Source organism: Anastrepha obliqua, chromosome 1 (genome assembly GCF_027943255.1).
Source record: "Anastrepha obliqua isolate idAnaObli1 chromosome 1, idAnaObli1_1.0, whole genome shotgun sequence".
Lineage (NCBI taxonomy): Eukaryota > Metazoa > Arthropoda > Insecta > Diptera > Tephritidae > Anastrepha > Anastrepha obliqua.
The window spans coordinates 141,025,243-141,048,397 of NC_072892.1; the positions used below are offsets into that span (position 1 = coordinate 141,025,243).

General features: G+C 38.0%; 1 protein-coding gene across 9 annotated transcripts in view; it reads right to left on the minus strand.

The window, feature by feature from the left end:
- LOC129236335 (segmentation protein cap'n'collar) overlaps positions 1 to 23,155 on the minus strand; it is a 255,187-nt gene that overhangs the window by 48,847 nt on the left and 183,185 nt on the right. For all 9 annotated transcript variants that reach the window (XM_054870673.1, XM_054870672.1, XM_054870670.1 and 6 more), the window contains 2 exons: positions 8,345 to 8,424; positions 5,696 to 6,172 (listed from right to left, as the gene is read on the minus strand). In XM_054870673.1, coding sequence (XP_054726648.1) covers positions 5,696 to 6,172; positions 8,345 to 8,424 — 557 coding nt within the window. The remainder of the gene's footprint in view (positions 1 to 5,695; positions 6,173 to 8,344; positions 8,425 to 23,155) is intronic.

Below are 23,155 nucleotides of genomic sequence, written 5' to 3' on the forward strand. Positions count from 1 at the left end.
AATTGTTTTGCCTATTTCAGCTTCACAATTTTTTTTTTTTGACAATAGTTTGGAAAAGCAGTGAAATGAAGCAATTACGAGTGATGAATTTTATAATAGCAACATAGTGCAAGTAGTTGTTTTTGTTATTGAGGCAAGTAGTTGCTTTTGCATGTATGCAAGCGCCTGCGCCGACGTGTAACCGAGTGTTTCATCGCTCATCAGTTGGTTGACTACGAAGCCGCTGATTATCGGCGCATCAAGTGACAAAAACATTGCCTTTTCCACTCAAAAATCAACCGAATAAACCATCGAATATGACAACCTGTGGCTCTCTTTGCAGTTATCGTATAAAAAAATGTCATATCGAAAGTCACAGTAAGATCTTTGAGAGAATTTTGTGAAGTAAATAATATTTTTTTCTTTCAGCTCCTATTAGAGCATAGTGCGTCAACTACGCTATCTCCCAGTTCCTTCCACGTAAGACCAAGAAAGTTCATTTCAGCTTCTGTTGAGCGTTTCCAGGAGATGCGTGGCCGCGTGGCTTACTCGATCATCTTGTTGGAAGAGGTTCTAAAGGAGGATCGGCCTAGCAACATTGTGACTTGACCTTTTGTATACACTGCCACGCTACTTCTTCTTTCGAATTTCACGCCACGTCGAGCTGATTGGCTTTGTTTAGCAGGTCTGAGTTGGTTATTGTATGGGACCCAAAAAATCGCAAAATACGTCACAGGCAACGGTTGGCAAACGTTTGCAGGCGTCTCGTGATTCCCGCGGTTACTTTCCATGTTGCTTCCCTCAAAGTAGGTAATTCAATGGATTGAAAATTTTTGAAGACGCTAGATTTGCACGAAATTCTATAAAAGTTGAAGATTACTCGAAATATTTTAGCTCAGCAATGGAGAAACAGCTCGAGAATGCTAGATAGCATCATTTCATATTTTTGCTAAATGATTTTATTCATAAATAGCGAGCTTAGCGTTATTACAAATTAATTGAATTTCATTGCTTTCAAAATGGCAAAACAAGTAAGGGTACCGTAATGCAGATATTTTACCAAAAAAGTTCAAAGTGATAGCGAAATTTTGTGTGGTGCTTACTCAAATCATTTGCACAGCAAAACCGATTATTTCCAACACAAATTTGCGAACCCTAAGCGAAGACCAACTGTTACGCCTAAAAAACTATCCACAACTAGACAAGCTTCCGTTCGAGAAGATTCGTTAATTATCGGCCAGGCTTTGAATGAATTATTTGAAGTTTCATCGAAATATGAATTAAATATTGTTCGGCAAAGAATCTGGGAAAAAGCCCTTAGCATCATAGATTACAAGATAAATTTGGCCATCCCAAGCAGAATAGTGAGAATACCTTTGGCTGCTACGTCATAGGGGATTTGACAGCACAATTGTGTCCGCTCATTCCAGCCGTATTCGTACGCTCTTCCAATCAGTCGTTGTTCAAACGGCGACGAAGTAGCCATGGGCAGTGGCTACGTTGATTTTTTCCTTATTACCAACACACTCTCAGTTTTTGCCAACCTCCGTTGTAAATGAACCGCTGTCATATCGCTTATTACGTCAGTAACGTACAAGGATATACTATCGTTATTGCCTACAGACTTTTTAATAAAAAATAAAGCAGAATCGGACAGTAATCTTTAACGCAGAAGTACTAATTCAAGTACTGTTCCTCATTCCTGTCCTAATTTTACTCAGCATTCGAAAACTTACAAAATTTTAGGCTGCTGCTTAAACTTACGAGTATGCTTTTGAGAATTTCTCAGTCGCAGCCGAAGCAAAAGCAAAAAACTCATCGCTGAAGCAATGCGTAGTACTTCGGCAGTCGGCAGCTTCTACAGTTTTTCGTTTGACTGACTGCAATTTTTGGCCGATTCTGAAGTTGGAGCAGCAGCTACATTTTCTTTTGGGCAAATAATTTAAATGTAGTTGAGTTTGATGGTTTTGTGACGCTTTCTTTTCCTTTCTATTCGACATTTTTACTATCCGCTTTAATTGTTGTGACTACTGGCAGCAGTAAAAAATATTGGCAGTTTTTAAGACTGTCGAAGCTGCCGACTGCCGGCTGCCGGCTGCCGGGTGCCGACCGCCGAAGTACTTCGCAGTCTTTCAGCAATCGAATTTTGCTTTTGCTTTGCCTGAGACTGATAAATTCTCAGAAGCATCTATAGAAGATGGTGTGATTAGAGTACTTGGTTTCCTCCTTTTCCATTCGACTTTAATTTAGAAAAGCGAGTAAAACGGAATGACGGAAAGTTTTTGTTGCATAGTATTGTGAATGTGCGACAGACAAATTGTATCTATTTGTCATTCATTCCATTTTTCTGCTAGCTTTTCCTTGACAATTCGAATTTAAAAAATGTGGTTGTTGCTCGAGTGCCACCATCTTGAATAGATTCGCCTTGAGTTATAGTAAAACAGCAGTTGGTAAGCGACTTATGAGAATTGTTGCTGCACAGTTAAGCAGTAATTTTATGGCTTTTGCCACATTAACTGCAGTTTTTACCACAGCACCCGCATTTATCGCATCTCTGTAGAATACTAAAGGCCTTACAACACTCAAATGTGAATCTCTACAAGTTGAGACAAACTTGCTAAGACATCTTCTATGCGAAAAAAATCGGATTCGTTTAGGACCAGTTGTCCAATGCGTAGAAATATGTATCACCAGCTGAACTTATGAACGAAAGCAAAAGGTAAAAAGCATTCCCGAGTAAGCATTCCCTAAGTATTGGTGTATTTCACGTTCTGATTTTATTCTGAAACTTAATGTAAACAACACTAACAAGAACAAGAGCAAACACTTGAAATTTTACTCTACACTAATTTTTTTACTTGAAGTTATTTTATTTGATTTCATTTCATTTTGGTTTGACTGTTGAAGCAAAAAGAAAACACTTGACACATGTAAGTATGTTTAGATGATGATCCTTGACGGACGAGTGCAAGGCATACATTTATGCGTATGTATGTATGTAAGTTGAAGTGGTAGCCGAGACAGAAGAAGGAGGAACTATAGGTAAACGAGTGTACTGAGAAACTTTTTGTAACTGAATATATACATACATATGCATGTATGTATGTTTGTAGGTATATGACTCTGAATAATTAATTTTAGTAAGCTTTGGACATCCATAACCAAAAGTTATGCGATCTTGTATGATTGGGCCAGTACACAGTGCGGCCGATTCTCAAAAAGCTGGCCAAAAGTCGAAAAAAAAAGTTTCTAGATAGAGTTTTTTTGTCTTTGGGTTGGCTACAGTAATGCCTTGAGTAGTGAAAACCGTTCATAGCAACGTCCTGTACCCTAAGTATCCTCTGTATTTTCAGTCGCAACGTGGCCTTCGTTTGAGCATCGTATTACTGTCGATGAATAGTGAAAGTTGTACACATTTGAAAAATTTTGTAATGGAGTAAATTGAACAAAACCAAATGGAATCATCTTCGGAAGGTTAGTAAAATACGAGAAATCTTTAGTACATATCAATACCTCGACACAAAATTTTTAGCTGCAGCAATACGAAGATACATTTTTTGCAATTTTTTTATAAAATTTGAGTTTTCAAACTGTATAGTAATACAACGCCGTCATATGCTGCTTTGAAACCTATTAAAGGTTACTCAAAAAAGTAATGGTTACTGAATAAAACAAGATTCAGCTGCTACCACTTGCTACCTTGGCTTTTATGCTATTTTTTGTGCACAAGAAATAAACACGAAGAGAGAATGAATATACGCTATTTCACGTGAGGGGGTGGCCAATAGGGGTGGAAGGGGGTGGATTTTCAAAATTTTAAGATCAAATTCGTAATCAGCGACCCCGACAACCCCCGAGTAAGAAATTTTGAATCAATTACTTAATTTTTTGAGTTTTGGCCAGCTTTTTGGGAATCGACCGCACTGTGCAGTAGTCTTAGCTGAGATACTTAGGCGCTTTTTTGTAATCTAAAAAGGTAATGATGGCTTAGTCAAAAGCAGAACACAACAAGTTGTTTAATTATAAAATTCGCTAATTTTATCGTTTTTTATTTTTATATTGATTTTTTTTATATGTATACATTTTTCAAATTTATTTATTTTTATTTTTTTGTTTTATTTATTTATTTATTAATAATATTAATAATTTTTTTTATTTTTATTTTTTTTTTTCATTTCAGTTTTTTTTATTTTATTTTATTTTTTTATTATTTATTTTTATCATTATTATTATTTTTTCTATTGTAGTATTTTTTTTCTATTTTAGTATTTATTTAATTTTTTTAATTTATTTATGCTTTTTTTATTTTATATTTTTTTTTAATTTTATTTTTTTAAATATTTTTTATTTCAGTTTTGTTTTTTAATTTTATTTTTTTTAATATTTTTTATTTAATTGGTTTTTTTATTTTAGTTTTAATAATTGAACGTTGTTTTTTCTTTTAATGTTAGTCAGCTGTGCCGTGAACGTGAACACGATTTTTTTTGATTTTTTTTTTTGACGAAAGCAACCCGATTTATCGATATATTTGTTTATCTTTTTATTAATTTTTTATTTTTGTTATTTATTACTTTTTTATTTATATATATGTATATATATATATCATTTTGTGGAACAACATCAAGACGCACACCACAAATATTTTCTTTTATTTATTTTTATTTAGTTTTATTTTTTATTTATTTTTTTATTTTTTTATTTGTTTATTTATTTTATTTTAGTTTTATTATTTTTTTGTTTTTTTTGTTTATTTATCTTTTTATTTTATTTTATTGGCTTATATATATTTTTTTATTTAAGTTTTTTTGTTGCTAATGTTAGTCAGCTCATCTGAATGCCTAAGATCACTTTTTGGCTGTTTTTTTATATTTTTTTTTTTTTGACGAAACCAACTTGAACTCGACTTAATCGATATCTTTTTTTTGGTTTTATTTATTACTTCTTTATTTTTTTATTCATTTTTTATTTTTTTATTTATTACTTTTTTTATTTTTATATAAAAATATTTTTTTAATTTTTTTTTTAATTTTTATTTGTTTAAATTTATTTTTTGTTTTGGTAATATATTTATTTATTATATTCTTTTGTTTTATTTATTTTTATTATTTAATTCTTTATTTTTATTTGTTCATTTTTTTATCTTATTTTGTATTTATTTATTTCTTTGTTTATCTTTTTTTTATATTTTGTATTTATCGTTTCATTTTATTTTATTGGTTTATATATATACTTTTTATTTTAGTTTTTTTGCTTCTAATATTAGTCAGCTCATATGAACGCCTGAGAACACTTCTTGGCTGTTCTTTTATGTTTTTTTTTTTGACGATACCAACTTGAATTCGTCTTAATCGATGGAACATGCCACTTAAAATGCTTATGAAATACAATACAAAGCAAAACCACACATTTTTTTAAGTATGAAGAACGAAAATACAGACACCTGAAAAATTCTGTGCTTCATTTTGTTTTTCTTACCGCCCCAACAATCCTCTTCTTTGTTTCTTTGTACGCGTTTTTTAACCTTTCAATTGCCTTATTATTATAATAATACAGCACACATTTGAAACCTTTTCCAACTGACGTTGATTGCATCAAGTCACACTCACACACACACACACACATTACATGCATCTTCAACTCACCCCCTATGTCGACTGGCTGACTGTTCATTATAATCGCGCAACCATTTTTGGTGGCGCACATCTCTTACACTTACCTGATGATGGCCATGATGGAAACCGGTCGCCTGTCGATGGAATGCGCTATTTGCTCCACCGCCAACATAACTCTGCATGCCGGCACCGCGCTGATGTGGGTGATGGTGATGGAATGGCGGTGGTGGTGCTGCAGCTGATTGTAACATTATATCGAAATCGGCTAGTTCTTCGCGTGCTTCGTCATCTAAATCGAAAAGTGGTGATGGCAACGAATTGACTTCGATCTCCGATAACGATAGATCGAAATCGTCAATATAATCTTCCTCTTTGTTGTTGTCCTCTTCGTCCTTGGTGGTGCCGCCACTTCTGGCAAGTGTACCTTTATTCAAATCCTCACCTTCGTCTTTATCCACGGAAGTGTTGTTGTTATCGATTAGCACTTCTTCGCCAGTTTCCAATTTAGTCTTATCGTTGCTGCTTTTGTTGTTCTTGGCAGCCGCAGCTTTCGATGTTGAAGCGACAGAATCGTTATTGGACTGTGTTTTCGGGGGAAAATGTGACAGTGAATTAGTATTTGTTAAAAATAATATTTGCAGGAAGAGTTATTCATTATTCATTAAAAAGATTGAGACTTCGTTTGCCTGCAGAGCCGTGTTGCATTCCATGACAAGAAAGCTTTTATATTCTTAATCACTTCACTCTATTTGAGACCCAAAAAAGTAGTCAGTTAATGATTCTGCCAAAACTTATTTTTTTAATTCAATTATAGTCAGTTTTGAGGCATTTAATTCCTGAGCGATCTCGACATTTTTCGGGATATCCAAATATAAAACTAGTATTCTGGTCATCCTAGCTGAAAAAATGTGCATAGATACAGTGAAACCTCTCTTGGGCGGACACTCACCGTCAGTCAGCTTTTGTCCATCCAAGACAGGTGTTCACTCAAAGGGGGTGGTAACATCTTCCGGTACATAAGATTAGGTATAGAAAAAAATGTCCGCTCAAGGGAAGTGTCCAGCTAACAGAAGTGTCCGTTGGGAGAGATCATGGCTTTTCTTACATATAAATGTCGTATTTGTTGTACTATTCTTACAAAATTAGTCTTATCAGTTTTTGGATATCACAACCAAGGATCACTACAATCTTTGCCGTTCCCGAAGGCCTTATTTGTTATCTGAACTCGGAGTATCTCAATCTGGTTGAAGTTCAATAATATTCACATTGGAAGGAAATGGAATGGAATTGTGGATGGCCGAAAATATTTCCAATCACTCAGGCATTATTGCCCATTGCACTTAAAGTCAAGAGATCGGATTTATCAAAGGTAAAGAGAGAGAAAGACAGGTACTAGTCCTAGCAAACGTCGCCAGATTGTTCAATACATCTTAGCAGTTTGACGAGGCAAAGAGAAGGTAGACGCAATCTATGTTTAGGTATGGAAAGAGTTGTAATGGACGAGCCGTTCTCAATACTTCTTCTTCTTAGCTTCACAATCCGTGATGGACCCCAGCTTCATCAACTATTTTCCTGCTTTCCTCCACTTTATTCTATACACGGCTGCATCTCCCCAGTTGTGTACGTTCATTCATTTCCTTAAGATCTGATTCGACGTCATCTAACCAATTCTTTTGTGGACGCCCTACTTTTTTTTGCTCCAATCTGTATTAAAATAAAAGCTTTCCTAGCATTTGGCTCTTTCGGCATGCGCGTTACGTGCCCTATCCAATACATCCAACCCAAAAATGTACCATCTAATTCTTGCCCGCGACAGAGAAAATGATCTCTGATATCTTCTTTCTTCAAACCAGATATGCACAGTGGATTTTCGATGATACCTATGGTGATGGCCATATGTCGTACCCATGGATTGTGCCCCGTAATTAGTCCTAGCAGGGCTCGCAGCTCACTACTCTGGTTGTTTGAGAAGGAATTTTATTACCATCCTGTCAGGCCTTTTCAGGGAAAACTTGATTGTTTTGCAGATATCAGTACTGCACCAAAGGTTTTGATGAGGTTTATTAGTGAGAGTCTTGATGTTCCCGAATATACCCGCTATACTTGGTCCTGAAATAGGCTCCAGTCCAATAGGACTATCCAAGGAACCTCAGTTTATAAATTCATTAGCCAGTTTGTTTGGACATGAACTCCCTTTGTAGTACTCGACAAATAATCTCAGGATCTCCAGGATCCTTGTGGATATTGCTGGCAAAAGGCTTAAGAGCTTGTTAAAACTCGGGAAGACGTGCATTAAGAATTACATAAAATATTATCATAGGATTGGCAACACAATGAACCCTAGAGGTCTAAGTGAGATCTTTTTACAGATCAACCAGCACTACCTAACCTAACCTAGCCAGTTCGTTGCCTTGAACACCACAGTATCCCGGCACCTACAAACTCAAACTCATTCCGCCTTGCAACAGAGTTTGGCCTCAATTTACATTCCTGAAAAGTTTTTGAAGAGATGCGAGCGGTTTCTAAGGCCTTCAGAGCAGCTTGCCTCTCACAACAGACTTTGATTTCCATTCCTCGTCCACTTTCACCAATTTCGCACTCTGCTACTTTTAGTATTGTAAAGACTTCCTATTGAAAAACTTCCCGTATTTAGGTATGTCACACTTTTGGAGTATAATTTTTGACCAGTGATTGTATCACATATCACGAGGGATGGGGCTGTAAAAATTTTGCAATAAACTTGATTTAATTACCTCGTTATTATCGTTATCGAATTCAGCCAATTGTAGTACGTCGTTAAGAATTTCGTCCAGAGGTAAACGGATATATTCACCTGAAAAGTAAAATATGGAAATTTTATTACACATACATACACAATGTTAATATAATATTATAATGAGAATAAATAAGTTTAGGGTACGTGATCCTTGCCGAGTAGCTGCCGAGTGCATAGTTAGACTTTGTTAAAAAACAAAAAATATATAAAATTTTATTAAATTAGAGAAACAACTAAAATCTATATTAAAAGCCCTAACAGACAAAGGGCTACATTGCCCTTGCACCTTTACAACGCTAAGCCAAAATTAGCACTAGTTAATTAATCGGAGCAAACGCTGAATTTAGACGCATGTAAATTTTTTTATACAACGATATGGCTGCCATTTTTTTGTTCTAAATATTTATTTTCATATGCATTCGCTGACGTTATACCATCACTTTCCCGGTATGTCAAGACAAGAAGAGAAAGACACCTCATGAATGAGCCGTGAAATTTCATCGCACCGAATCTCGCAATTCGCAATCAGCGCACGGAATGTTTGGCGAATTAAACGCTGATGTTGATAAACAAATTTTACATATCCAAGGCATTCTTGAATCTTACAGCGTTCTAAAGTCAAATTTTGTGCGAGAACAGCAGATAATTTGACAGCTGTAACTTTACCAACATGGCCGCTAAGTAACGTCCGCACTCCTTTTGAAAACACCCATACAACTCACATGATTAAAAAAGAACTCGCTGGATGAACCACCCATTATATGCATACATACCTGTACATATATAAAATACGAAACCATGCTCTTGTTATCATACACTGTGGCAACACCGCATGTAATGAGCTGCAATTCGATATTTTTAACGAAAAGTTTGGTCTTTTTTTTGGCATACACTTAAATATTTTCAAAATGTTTTCACTTATTTAACTTTGTCATCTTTTATTTATTTGTTCTCTTTTCATTGAGTTGAAAAATTCATCTCGCCCAAAAGATAGAATTAACTCGTGAAAATTTTCGCGTGATGATTTATTGCGATTTTCGACGTGGACTATCAAAACAGGATTGCATTGATCAACGCACTTCGATTTTTGGCGTTGAAGCGCCACTGTGAAACGCTGGGACAAACGAGTTCCAACGTGGCCATTGATCCTCGCAAGATATACTTCGTGAATGCCATCCAAAAATGTTTGCTTTGCCAGAAATAATCGATGATGTGAATCCATTGATAACGCAAGTGACATATCGCGAAATTGAGATATCCTTGGGCATTGGTAGGGCCAGTATACCAGTACATTCAATATTTCATGAAAATCTGGTCGTCCACATGATTTGTTCACGTTAGGACTTAGTCGATTGATGCAAAGAATTATTGAAGAATTTCAGTATAGTTGGCTCAAAGCACTTCTCTGACATCATAACAGGTGGCGAATCTTGACTCTATGCATACGAGTTGGAAACAAAACAACAATCGACAGTATGGGTGTTCCAAGAAAAAAACACCTCAAAACAAAGGGTATCCTCTTTTTCGCATAAACTAAAAAATCTGATCTGAGCACTAGAGAAACTTAAAACATTCCATTCTGAGTGGTACACAACCAGTTGTTTCCCAAAAGTGTTTGGATAATTAAGGAAGCCCAACCGCCGAAGATGAATCATCCTTCGCCAAGACAATGCGAGCTCTCACATATCGGCTCACACAAGAGAGTTTTGGAGCACTCCAAAGATTCCAAAGCTTGAATTAATGGGTCGTCGGCCATACAGCACTGATTCCGCTCCTTCTTTTTGTTCCCAAACATCAAAAATAAAAGGCGAAGTCAACGTTGAAGCCTTAAAACAGCTCATTTTAGAGGTATCCACTTCTGAGTGGCAAACGTTTTTTGAAAATTGGTTCAAGCGAATGTAGAAGTAAAGAGTGGTTAAATTTCAAGGGCCGATGTTGAATGTGAACCACACCTAAACGTCAAGTTTTTTTCTGCATTTCATTTGATATTTTTCAATTTCAGACTAACTGAATTTGAACCATTGAAAGATATACAATCGAGCAACGCGTTAAAGTTATTCAGGCTGATTATGAAAACGGGCGTTCAAATTAAAATGCATATCGCGCACTTCGTGAAGAAAATCATCACATTTTCACCTCAGTGGATTCGTCAATAAGCAGAATTGCCGCATTTGGGCGAATGATAATCCAAGAGTGATTGCCGAAAAACCAATGCACCCACAAAGAGTGACAGTTTGGTGCGGTTTATGGGCCGGCGGCATCATTGGGTCGTATTTTTTCCAAAATGAGGCCGGTCAGGCAGTTACTGTGAATTGTGTTCGCTATCGTGAGATGATAACGAACTTTTCATTGCCCGAACTGGAAGATATGGATGTGAACGATATGTGGTTTCAACAGGACGGTGCCATTTGTCACACCGCTAACGAAACAATGGCTCTTTTGCGCGAAAAATTTGATGGCCGAATAATCTCACGTCGCGGCGATGTCAATTGGCCGCCAAGATCATGTGATTTGACACCGTTGAACTTCTTTCTTTGGGGTTATTTAAAAGAAAAGGTGTACGTCGATGAGCCATCAAGAATTCAAGAGCTAAAGGATGAGATCAATCGGCACATTAACGGCATAGAACCTCAATTATGCCTCAGCTTCATCGAAAATTTGGACCATCGGATGGAGTTGTGCCGCCAAGGCCGCTGCGGCCATTTGGCCAATATTTTGTTCCATACGTAATTGAGCCATACCAATATTATCATAATAAAGAGAAATGACAATAATTTCCTAAAAACATTGTATTTTATTCAAAATCAAGACCGGCCCTTGAAACTTAACCACCCTTCATATTCAGAGGAGAATATTGTGAAAAATAAGAAAGCCATTTTTATTATTATTCATGGGTAAAATTTAAAAGGTCAACTTCGCAGAACTTTTATGTGGCCGCTTTAAAAAAATATAAATTATTATTTTAAATTTTTTGGTGTTATGTGAGACTCCCGCTTTCCGGCGCTCAATAAGAGTAAAAGAAATTTTGGGAATAACTTGAATCAACAGCAATTTAAGCATACAAAATTACAGCTCAATCTTTATCGGCGCATCACAAATTTCAAGTTGTGAAAAAATTGCATACAAAAAAGGGAATTTTATCAAAAGGAACACTTCCAGGAACTCACTTGAATCGCTCATTTGAGTTTTCGCCTTCAACAAAGTAAACAATTTAAAAGGAGTCAACACACACATACAGCCATACATACATACGAATGTATGTAAATACACACGAAAAGGCAGAGGAATGCGAACATGTAAATATTTTGATTGACAGAAAGAAAAAATGCATTGAAAAATGCATTGAAGAGGCATTGATGAAGAGAGTCGCTTTCAAATAATAATAATAAAAAAAAAATAATAAAAGTGAAAAAATTAAAAATAATAAGAAAGGTTACCGAGCATGCTTAATAACGTATTCAACGATTACGTGCTTGGAGAGACCATAACGCAGGAGTACCACAAAATGTTTACTCCCAAGAGAGCGGCGATCGATTTGAAGGTAAAAAAAAAAATTATAAAATACAAGGCAACACAGTTTATTTTGATAAGGAAATAATGTATTTATATAAAATATTTCTATTCTATGTGAATTCATTTCCACGCTGGAATTAGACAAAAAACAAACATCCTCTCATACGAGCCCTATGAAAAGCGTTGTGGGAATACCCAGCGGTACTGTGGGATTTGCGCTCAGGGTTATTTCGAAAAGTAAATATGCACTAAAATAACGCCCAGTAGTTGCTACCGTTTGTGATGGGTAAGCAACGTCAAAAAGTCGAGAAGCAAGGGAATGAATGGTGCGGCTTCATTAAATGAGTCTTGGGAAAATATGCATAGAGCATTAAAACACCTTGAACGATGGCACAGCAAGAGCTCCGAATGCATGAAGACGACGATCGGTCTCTTGATAATTGCACGTAGGTACACGAATGCATGGACGGACACACAAACGGGCAGTTAGTCTGAAACTGACAGTCTTATTTAACGTTACTAAGTAAATATATTTAAGACAATTTGAAATGAAAAAAAAACAAAAGAATAATAATAATAAAAATAAATTGCCGCTTGTGCCGTCAAAAGCATCATTAATCATAAAAATGCACATTTCGAAATTCAAAAAAAAAAAAAAAAAAAAAAATTAAAAAAAAAAAAATAAATAAAAATTAAACAAAAATCAAAAACACAGAAAAAGTACGGAAGCAGATGATGCAGTTCGCTTGACGTTCACTCACACGCTCGCTAAACCAACAACCATTGACAGAATGCGATTATTATTTATGATAGCCTAGGCTTGTATGAAAAATTAATAAATTTCTTTTGAATGGCCGTCAGGCGATGCAGTAGGAAACCCAACCAGTTTTCGCTAAATCCTGGCAGCAACTTTTGTTTGCAATTACATATCTACAACAAGCCAGATTTGTAGGCAAGCGGGTAGCGGATTTTATAGGTTAACGCAAGAAGGGCTGGTTAACAGTTAGAAGCATGCAGGATTCCACTTAAAGTGAGTGCCACTGAAAATCGGACAGTTGCTATTTTTTTTATTTTGATTTTGAAATATTTCCAATAGTTTTACAATGTTCTAGTAATTTAAAATAAAAATATAATTTCATTTCTGGAGAACTCAGTATGAATAAAAAATAATAATTGTTTTTAGCTTTTCTCTGCATCCATTTAATATACTACAGGGTTCGGCACTCGAAATGTAACCTACTAAAAAGGCCATAAATTTAGTTTGGAAAATTACTTTTATTCAATTCAAAGAAAAAAAATGTGTGAAAACAATACAAAATTAAGAATTAATATACTTTTGCTCGATATGACCACCTTTTACCTTGACTATGGCCTTGAGACGGCCCAGAAACAAATCGCAAGCGGCCCGAATGTGTCTTGGAGGTATTTTGGCCCACTCGCGGACAATGGCTTCTTTCAGCGCCTCGAAACTGTTGAACCTTTTATTTCGGATTTTGCTCTCCAAAATGGCCCAAAGAGAATAATCCATCGGATTCGCGTCTGGTGAATTTGAGAGCCATTGTGTATGTGGACGTTGTGAAGTTCGGAACATTGTTTTTTAGCCATTCTTGGTTCACTCGAGCTTTGTGAGACGGTGCCGAGTCCTGTTGAAACGTCCATGATCTGCCACCGAGGTATTTGTCTGCCCACGGCTTTAAAGCAACCTCCAGTATACTTTCCCGATAATATTTCGTATTCACCTTGACGCCAGGCTCGATAAAAACGATTGGGGAGCGCCCATCTGCATTTACAGTGGCCCAAACCATTACCTGTGGCGGGTGCTGCCTCCTGATGGCCAATCGATGACTCAAATTATCGTTTTGGGAATTTACGAATTGCTCAAGTTGAAAAATTTTCTCGCCAGAAAACACAATGTTCGGAAATGGACCGCTTTTGGCCAAACGAAGCAACTCCTTCGCTCTCTCAAGTCCGACTTGTTGTTGCTGCTTTGGTGTGAGATCATGCTTCTTTTAGATCTTGTAAGGCTTGACTGTGAGATCATTTTTCTTTATCTACGGTCAGATATTTTCAGTCCTTTCGCCATTTGATTGGCACTTCTTCGGGGATTTCGCTCAAGTCGGTTTTCACTTTTTGAACCATTTCACGTGACGTTGCACTCTTTTGATGGCCAACTCCATGATGTTTCGCGATGGTACCAGTATCATTGTAACGAGTAATGTTGCGATAAACAAAAACTTTATTTGCTTCGAGGTACTCCAGCTCACAAACAATCCCTGCCGACGTTTGAATTCCAGCACTGATTTTCTTTTTTCGAGTTTACTCTCGGCAAAATGCTTCCGCGCGTTTGTAAACACAACTCTGGACTGTCATTTAGCCAACTAACAGACAGCTGACGCACGGGCTATGAGCGCGAGCGGTCTGAAGTTAGTTACACTTCGAGTGACGGACACTGATATGATCATGCGCCAATATCTTTACAACAATTTCTAAACATTGAAAGATTTCTATGCGACTTTTAGTAACACTCACTGTACTACTCCGAATAAATGCAAGCACATAAGCAAACATACACACAACAGAACACAACTCAGGACCCCTGAGCACATTTTCTTTGATTAACTGCTGGCTTAACAGCTATTTACAACAACTAATCAGTTGAACAAGTATTACTAACTTGCTTGGCAGGCAGATACTTTCTCAAACAAAGGAAGCAAGGAAGCGGAGTGTTTTCCATAAATCCTACTTTCATTTAATATTAGATACCATCGAGCCAAAAAGCTGGTATTCGAAAAAAAAGTACATAAAGCATAAGAAATGCTTGACAAAATCTACGGCCAACACAAGCGCCTATGTGCATATATTTTTTATCAGAAAATTACTACTTAACATCGCTAAGTAAACAAAGGCAACACAAAAAAAAAAATAACACCACAAAAAATTCTGTGGAAAAAAATTTAGTGGGCGAAGCTAGGCAGGTATGACAGCCAGGCAGGCAGGCGGCAGAAGGCTTGCTGCTATCGTTCATTCGGGCTAAGGCAACACTTGAATAGGGTCAAAATTAGAATAAACATTCTTATTCCCGCCTGAGCCTGGCCAATGTTTTGCTTGCAACAAATTCGTTACAATCAAAAAACAAAAAAAAAAAAAAACAAAAAAGAAAAAAAAAAGAGCAGCATATGAATTAAAGGTGTTATTTCGTATTTGTTGTTGTAAGTTATTTGAAAACGAAGCTGTTTGTCTAAACTAAACAACCTTAAATCAAGCAACTGTTGGCTATTCTAATATTCCGTTCGTTTTGTGTTGCGCACCCACCTTTCTTTTTCCCCCCGCTTACCTTTCCCTACATTTCTCCATAGTTCTTTTATATTCACATTCACATTCACTTCACCCTCTGACGCTCATCGTAGCCATATTTTTCTAAGTGTTTCGACCATAATTGTAGCTGTTATTTTAGGTCTTTTTCACTCGATTATTCTACTATGCATTTGCTTTTATTTTATTTCAATTATTTCACTTTTTTTTTTGGTAACAATTCTTGGGCATTTGTACAAATTTGTGAGCGACATTCAAAGTTCTTGTTTACTTTGCATTTACCCACATAGACAGCACTTCTCCCACCACTACATGCCCATAAATACACACAGGCACATATATGTAATATATAAATATTGTATGTGTGTACATTTATGTAAGCTGCTTCATTTTAGTGGAGACAGAAGGTGTTCTAGCAACTGTGGCCTATGAAAATATTATTCAATTTGTAGTTGGCTTTGTTTCGCCCCTACGCACAAACACCAACACTAAAAATGTATCCGCATTTCTGTTGAATGTTTTTTTTTTTTGTTGTATTAAACTATGCAGTTTTGAATACTTATTGTATATTTGTCAGCAGCTATTAGATGCGTTTGTCAGTTGACAGGATTGGTAGGGGTATGGATGTGTATTGTAGGATATACAAGGTAGTGCAAAATTAATCATCCAACATGCAGACATAGGAGTGGACATGCTAGTCCAAAATAAAATATGAAAAAACTGAATTTATTTTAGTATATTTTATAGCTTGATTGGAAATAACTGATATTCCCATTATTTATGGAACACAATTACAAAATTGATGCAGCTGTCTCATGCCTGATTTCACGGCAGCTCTGTTAATACACCTTTTTGTTAGTTAGTTGATATTTGTCTTCAATACGGCCGCATGGGTGGTGCGTGACTGCCATTCGGAAGTGCGTAGGTGCGAATCCCCGTGTATGAAATACCAAAATGATAGAAAAAAGTTGTTTCTAATAGCGCTCGCCATTCGGCAATGGTAAAACTTCGAGTGTATTTCTGCCATGAAAAATCTGAAAAATATGATATTTACTGTTCGGAGTTGGCTTAAAACTGTAGATCCTTACATTCGTGGAACAACATCAAGACGCAGACCACAAATAGGAGGAGGAGCTCGGCCGAACACCCAAAATGCGTGTACGCACCAATTAGCCGTGGAAAAAGCGTTTAGAATGCGCACTCCGATACCAACATTTTATGGAGGAAGACTGGTGGAGTATTCTATCTGTCTGATGAATCGAACTACGAGGTAAGCTTAGATTAGGTTAGCCTGGTTGGCATTAAGCCACGCATAGACCTTTCGGTCCTTAGCTGATACTGAATACTGAAAGTAGACATCATGTAGGATGTAAACGCTTTTGGCGAATCTAAGCAGCGCTGGGAGATCCGCTTTTGAGACGTCCTTTAAACCCTCAAACAGTGTAGCTTCTAGACATTTTAAAAGCGTTGTTAATAATGCCGGACAAATGCACAGAAGGTGTTCTAAAGTTTCCTCAACATCCTCTCTGTATTTCCTGCATTTGTCCTGTCAGCATAGCTATAATAGTTCTGCAGTCCTTTCGTGTGACGTTCGTGAGGCGACGGGTTGCCAAGAAATGGCAACCAGATTTCGTGAGGTACCCACTTTTAAGCATAGAGCAGGCAGCATTATATCAAAAAATGGTCGTTGGACGCACAAACTGATACCAGACATAGAGAAATGGTATAAAAGGAAGCACGCGGAAGTAGACTTCTACGTGACGCAACTGCTGAGCGGTCACGGATGTTTTAAGGAGTATCTACACCGTTTTAATTTGGAAAACGACCGCTTTTGCCCGGTCTACCCTGACGCACCCGAGAGTGCAAGGCATGTGCTATTCCGGCGCCCGTGTTTCGACACCGAAAGAGAAAACCTTTGCAGGGTTGGGTTTTTGGTGAGCATCCCACAGAGGCAAACCTTACGATGCAAATGTGCGATAAATCTGGAAAATGGTGAGCATTAAGTGGTGTAGTAACGCGTATAATAAAAACGCTGCGTGTTGAATAAGGGGTCCGAAAGGCGAATCTGCGTCAACTACAGAAATGCTGAAGAGTGATTGCAGGACGGACACCGCACAGATTCTCATACTGACAGAGACTGACTGATTTGACTTAATATACTTCATAACGGCCTCCCGACGTAGTACTCAACGCCAAAGTTCCGGGAGGAGCAACCGTTCGGACAAGAGGGGGTTTTAGTTCGGGTTAAAGTCCCACACTGACGGCCATAATGGTCATGGGCTTTCGACCACAAAAAAAAGGCAGCATTATGATCCGGTGCTGTAAGGCTGCTGATGGTGTCGGCGAAATGTCCATTTGCACGCGTCGCCCTGAAAAATGATTTAATTCACGAGTGGAGGGCCACGAGTACAGCCGAATGTGCAAAGCTTGTTACAGAGCATTATTGCTGCTGTTATCAAAGCAAAAGGTGGACTACTAAGTATTAATGTTTTTATCACTAATTCCTTTTATTTGCACTGATTTGTATAATAGAAGATAATGCTTTACTTTTTAAAACGAAAAATGCAGTGATTAATGGAGTGATCAAAATGGACCTGCGAAAGGTCTAAGTGTGTCGTTGCGACAGCCACCCTGCCTACCTACCTAGTGGGGTGCCTAATATAATACTTTTGGCCAAAGCTGTATATGTAGTTGGAAGCACCGGCCTAAGCATGTCGCTTAAGGCTAAGCGGCTTAAAAATCTCTAAAGTGTTGCTGCTTTTATTTATTTATTTATTTAAGAAATATTAATATTTAAGAAATGAGCCTCAATCTGTACGACATTTTAGCCTTTTCTAAAACATCAAATGATTGGGAATTACGAAGTTCAAAATCAATTATTGTTTATTTAATATAAACTTGCGATGCACATCAAATAGGGTATTTACAGTTTTTCCTGGAAATACATTTTCTTTTCTTGATGTAGAATTTTCTCTCTGAGTACCACACCAAAATACTTAGGTGTTATCTTAGATCCCAAGCACACCTGGAGGTCCAACGTAGAGGACAGGGTAAAGAAAGGGAATATAACACTTTACACGTGCAGGAGAATGTTGAGTAAAAAATGGGGTATCCCACCGGTGAGGCTCAGAGACATAGGAAGCTGGGCAACAAAATCGTACGCTCACAGCAAGATCCTCCTACAGGGACCCACGCTGCTCAAAAACAAATCAGGCTATACAGTCTCCGACCTTAACTTCAAGACAGACTTTACGGTACGTTTTCCAACGAGAGCCGAATGGGGCAAAGGGAAGGTGATTGGAAGATACGATATTGAAATCTACACTGACGGTTCTAAGATGAACTGTGATGTGAGAGCTGGTTTCCATTCGGAGTCGCTCAACCTATTTCAATCAATTCGACTTCCTGACTATGCCAGCGTGTTCCGACAGAACTTTTAGCGATCAGAGAAGCATGCAAATCACCAAAACTCTACAAGGAAGTTGGTGCAAGAGTAGCTATCTTTTTAGACAATCAAGCAGCTATAAAGGCCTTGGACTCCAACTCCATTTCATCCAAACTAGTCTTACAATGTAGAGAGGAGCTGTAAATGCTTAGTCATTGGCTTGAAATTACTCTGATATGGGTTCCCGGTCATAGGAACATACGGGGTAATGAGATAGCGGATGAGCTGGCAAGAAAAGGTCCGACACTAGACATAGCAGAGGCGGCTCACTCAACACAATAAAAGCATCCATTGCTTCGCACTCTCATGCTTTAGCCGAAAGAAGTTGGAAGCAATTAACTATATGTATTACAACAAAAAACACATGGCCGTCGTACAAAATCCAAGGAACGAATTACCTGTCAGGATGTTCTCGACCAAACATTTCACGCATCACTGCAACCCTTGCAGGTCATTGGAAGGTAGGGGATCATGCAGCCAGACCCAACCTCGCCTTGAATACCATCCGCAGAAGCTTTCAAGCCGAAGGGCTAAAGGAAAGTCTTTTCCACTAGTTATGTGAATATCCAGGGCTACCTCGGGCACGACCTAGCTCTTTCTGACAGCGAATTAATGAGATGTGAGACATCGAGATAAAGAATTTGCTGCTATACTTGGATCGCACAAAATGGATCTGACTTAGAAGCAAAAAATAAAAAAAGAAACCAGACATCATCACACGAGAACAGTTGGTAGCAAAACGGTGCTGGTCGCTAATTAGGATTATTGCAGTAGAAATACTCAACCACTTCAACAACAACAACAACAACCACAACCAACAACAACCACACCAATGCTTTATCTTTATGTGGAGTAGTTAGCACCCGGCAGGATCTATGAGTCTTTTCGACTGCCGCATGCCCGATTGGGCTCTCCAGTAATCGATTAGGCCTCGTTGTTTTTCTCACACAGAAAGGCACTTTTGAAGCTGTTTTTTACCCAGCAGAAAGGTTCAAGACCTCTGAAGGGAGTGTTTGCCCTCTTTTTGCTAAAGTGTCCGCAATTTCATTCCCTTCGTGCCAAGTAAACAAAGTTTCTTGATGCTAGGGTGTTGAGGACTTAAAACATTCCCAAACCAACCTTGATTGGAATGAGAAGCTATCCAGCGATTTTAGAGCTGCTTGACTGTCAGAGAGAATTTTAATATTGGCACCGCGCGTGCCTCTTCGTAGACATTCTCTGGCACACAGCTCTAAGGCGTAGACCTCCGCCTGGAAAATGTAAGTGGTGAGTGGAAGAAACTCTCATAATTGCCATCACTGCATTCATCACCTACAACGTCTCAGTAATAGCTCGATTGGCTTTCTGTAGTTGTTCTAAAGATGTTCGGCAGTTATTTCACCTCTAAAAATAATCAGAAATAAGTCATTATCTTCTGAAATTTTCATCGATTACTGGAAACTAGCAAATAAAGTTTGGCAAAAAAGTCTTGCGGTATTTCCGCAAGCTTGTCTTTGCAAGCGCGTAGTTCTAGTTGTATTCGTCGCATCGGTTCACGCTAGAGCTTTTTGGAAAGCTCTTTTCACGTGCTAACACGTGTTTTATTAATTGTTGTTTGCTTTTAGTCGTTCGTGAGTTATAGCGTCGCAAACATGGAGCAAAATAAAGAGAAAATACGCCATATTTTACAGTACCTCTACGATAAAGGCAAAAATGCATCTCATGCTGCCAATAAAATTTGTGCAGTTTATGGACCCGATACAGTTTCCATTTCCACCGCACAACGATGGTTTCAACGTTTTCGTTCTGGTGCAGAGGTGATCGAAGATGCGCCACGGTCCGGAAGGCCTGTCGTCGAAAATTCCGATAAAATCGCTGAATTGATCGAAAGAGACCGGCATAGTAGCAGCCGTAGCATCGGCCAAGAGCTGGGCATGAGTCATCAAACCGTTATAAACCATTTGAAGAAGCTTGGATTCAAAAAGAAGCTCGATGTATGGGTGCCACACGACTTGACGCAAAAAAACATTTTTGCCCGTATGAATGCATGCGAATCGCTTCTGAATCGCAACAAAATCGACCCGTTTTTGAAGCGGATGGTGACTGACGATGAAAAGTGGGTCACTTACGACAACGTGAAGCGCAAACGGTCGTGGTCAAAAAGCGGTGAAGCTGCCCAGACGGTGGCCAAGCCTGGATTGACGGCCAGGAAGGTTCTTCTGTGTGTTTGGTGGGATTGGCAGGGAATCATCCACTATGAGCTGCTCCCCTATGGCCAAACGCTCTATTCGGACCTGTACTGCCAACAACTGGACCGCTTGAATGCAGCACTCATGCAGAAGAGGCCATCTTTGATCAACAGAGGCCGAATTGTCTTCTATCAGGACAACGCCAGGCCACACACATCTTTGGTGACGCGCCAGAAGATCCGGGAGCTCGGATGGGAGGTTCTTTTGCATCCACCGTATAATCCGGATCTCGCACCAAGTGATTACCACCTATTTCTGTCCATGACGAACGAGCTTGGTAGTCGGAAGTTGTCCACAAGAGAGTCCTGTGAAAATTGGCTCTCCGAGTTTTTTGACAATAGGGAAGCGAGCTTCTATAAGAGGGGCATTATGAAGTTGGCATCTCGTTGGGAACTCGTCATCGAACAAAACGGCGCATATTTGACTTAAATCGCATTATTATAACCAATTTTATGAACAATTGAAAATTCAATAAAAATACCGCAAGACTTTTTTGCCAACCTATATATCCCCAATTTTTAAAAGCGCCAATTTTCAAGCTCTCAACAATTTGTAAGCTTTTTGAAATCAAAGATGTCCTTTGCCACTAAAAGCCTAATTCCCTGCATGGATTCATGGATGGATTGGACGGTCCACAATTTCTAGACCGTCGCCATTTTTAGTGAATATTGTATTAGAGCCTTGTCAGTAGGGCAGCAAGTCAACAACAACAGCATTTACACGGATTTTTCCAAAGCATTCGACAGAGTCCCACACAACATTTTACTACATATATAAATTATCTTCGCTTGAGTTTCACTCTGTTTTCCTGCAACGATTGAAATCCTATTTATGTGGAAGGCGTTGTGTGGTCACAATTAATGGACGATCCTCTGAAACATGCATTGCCTGCTCTGGAGTGCCACAGGGCAGTGGAAGTGTTTGGAAGTTTTCGGTTCGCTACGCTTTGTGTTATTCATAAACGACGTTAGTAATGGCTTCCCCTTTGCGAATTTTCTGTTATCTGCTGATGATTTAAAAATATTTTCAGTTATAAATAACACAACTAAGGTATGCAGAAATAGACAAATTTGTTGTGTTGTGTCAAAAAGCTCAACTTCCTTTAAATATCAACGAATGCTGTGAGGCCACTTTTTCCAAAATTCCCATTGTATTTCATACTTCTTATAGCATAGCTAATATTGCACTTCAATCTGTTAAAGAATCTAAAGATTTGGGTGTAATTTTTGACAGTCGTTTTTCATTTAATCATATTGTGTCTAAATCATATTATGTCTAAGGCTTTGTACGACGGAATAGCTCAAAGTTAACGAATTTCTGTGTATAAAGAAACTTCTATTTATTTTTTTCGTTCGCTCAAGGTTGGCTCACCACTTTTATTTGGAGGTCATACCATAAATTTTAACGACAGGATCGAAGGTGTATAAAAGGTGCCTCTGAAATTTGTACTAAGCTCATTAAAGTTTTCTGTTCCTATCCCATCTTACACATCACGTTTGCTAGTCTTTAGAAAGTGGAAGATCGATTCATCGTTTGTTTCAATCAAAGGCGTCATTGATTTGTCCCTTTGTTTGTTTTCAATCAAAGGCGTCATTAATTGCCCCCTTCTAAAGGTGCAAAAAAAAATTGTTCCAAGGTTCAGCGTGGCCATCATTCAGCCTCCGTAATAGTTTGGTGGGGAATGTCTTGTAAACGCATTTCTACGAAAAATTTGTTAAGATCGGCGCAAAAGTGTACTAAGGGGATGCCTCAGAAGACGTGGTGAAGCAGTACTCTTTTCAATGGCGAGCGTTGGATCTTCCAGCAAGATTTCGCTCCAGCACATGAGGCAAAAACCACCCAGCAGTGGGTAAAAAACAATATGCCTGGGTTCATAGCCGCAGAAGATTGGCCGTCTGAAAGTGCAGATCTCAATCCTACATTTTGTGGTAAGAATTTGAGAACACAACCTGTCGAATATGGCCTCACAGGTGGCTCAAACAATCTTTGGTTCAAGCAGCGACGCCAATACCCATGGAAACCCTCCGTGCTGCAATAGCTAAATGGCCTAATCGTTTGAAGGTTTATGTAAAAGCAAATGATGACCATTTCAAATGAAAATTAAAAAAAAATTTTTTTTTGCAATATTTACATGATTAAATAAAACTAACTGCATTAAAAATATTATAATTTCATAGCTATAACGAACTTAAGGGGGAACACCTCAGTGATTTTTCAAAAACCATCGATTTTTTTAGCACTTTCTTAAAGTAGAGATATTCAAACATATGTAATAAAATTTCAACTTAAA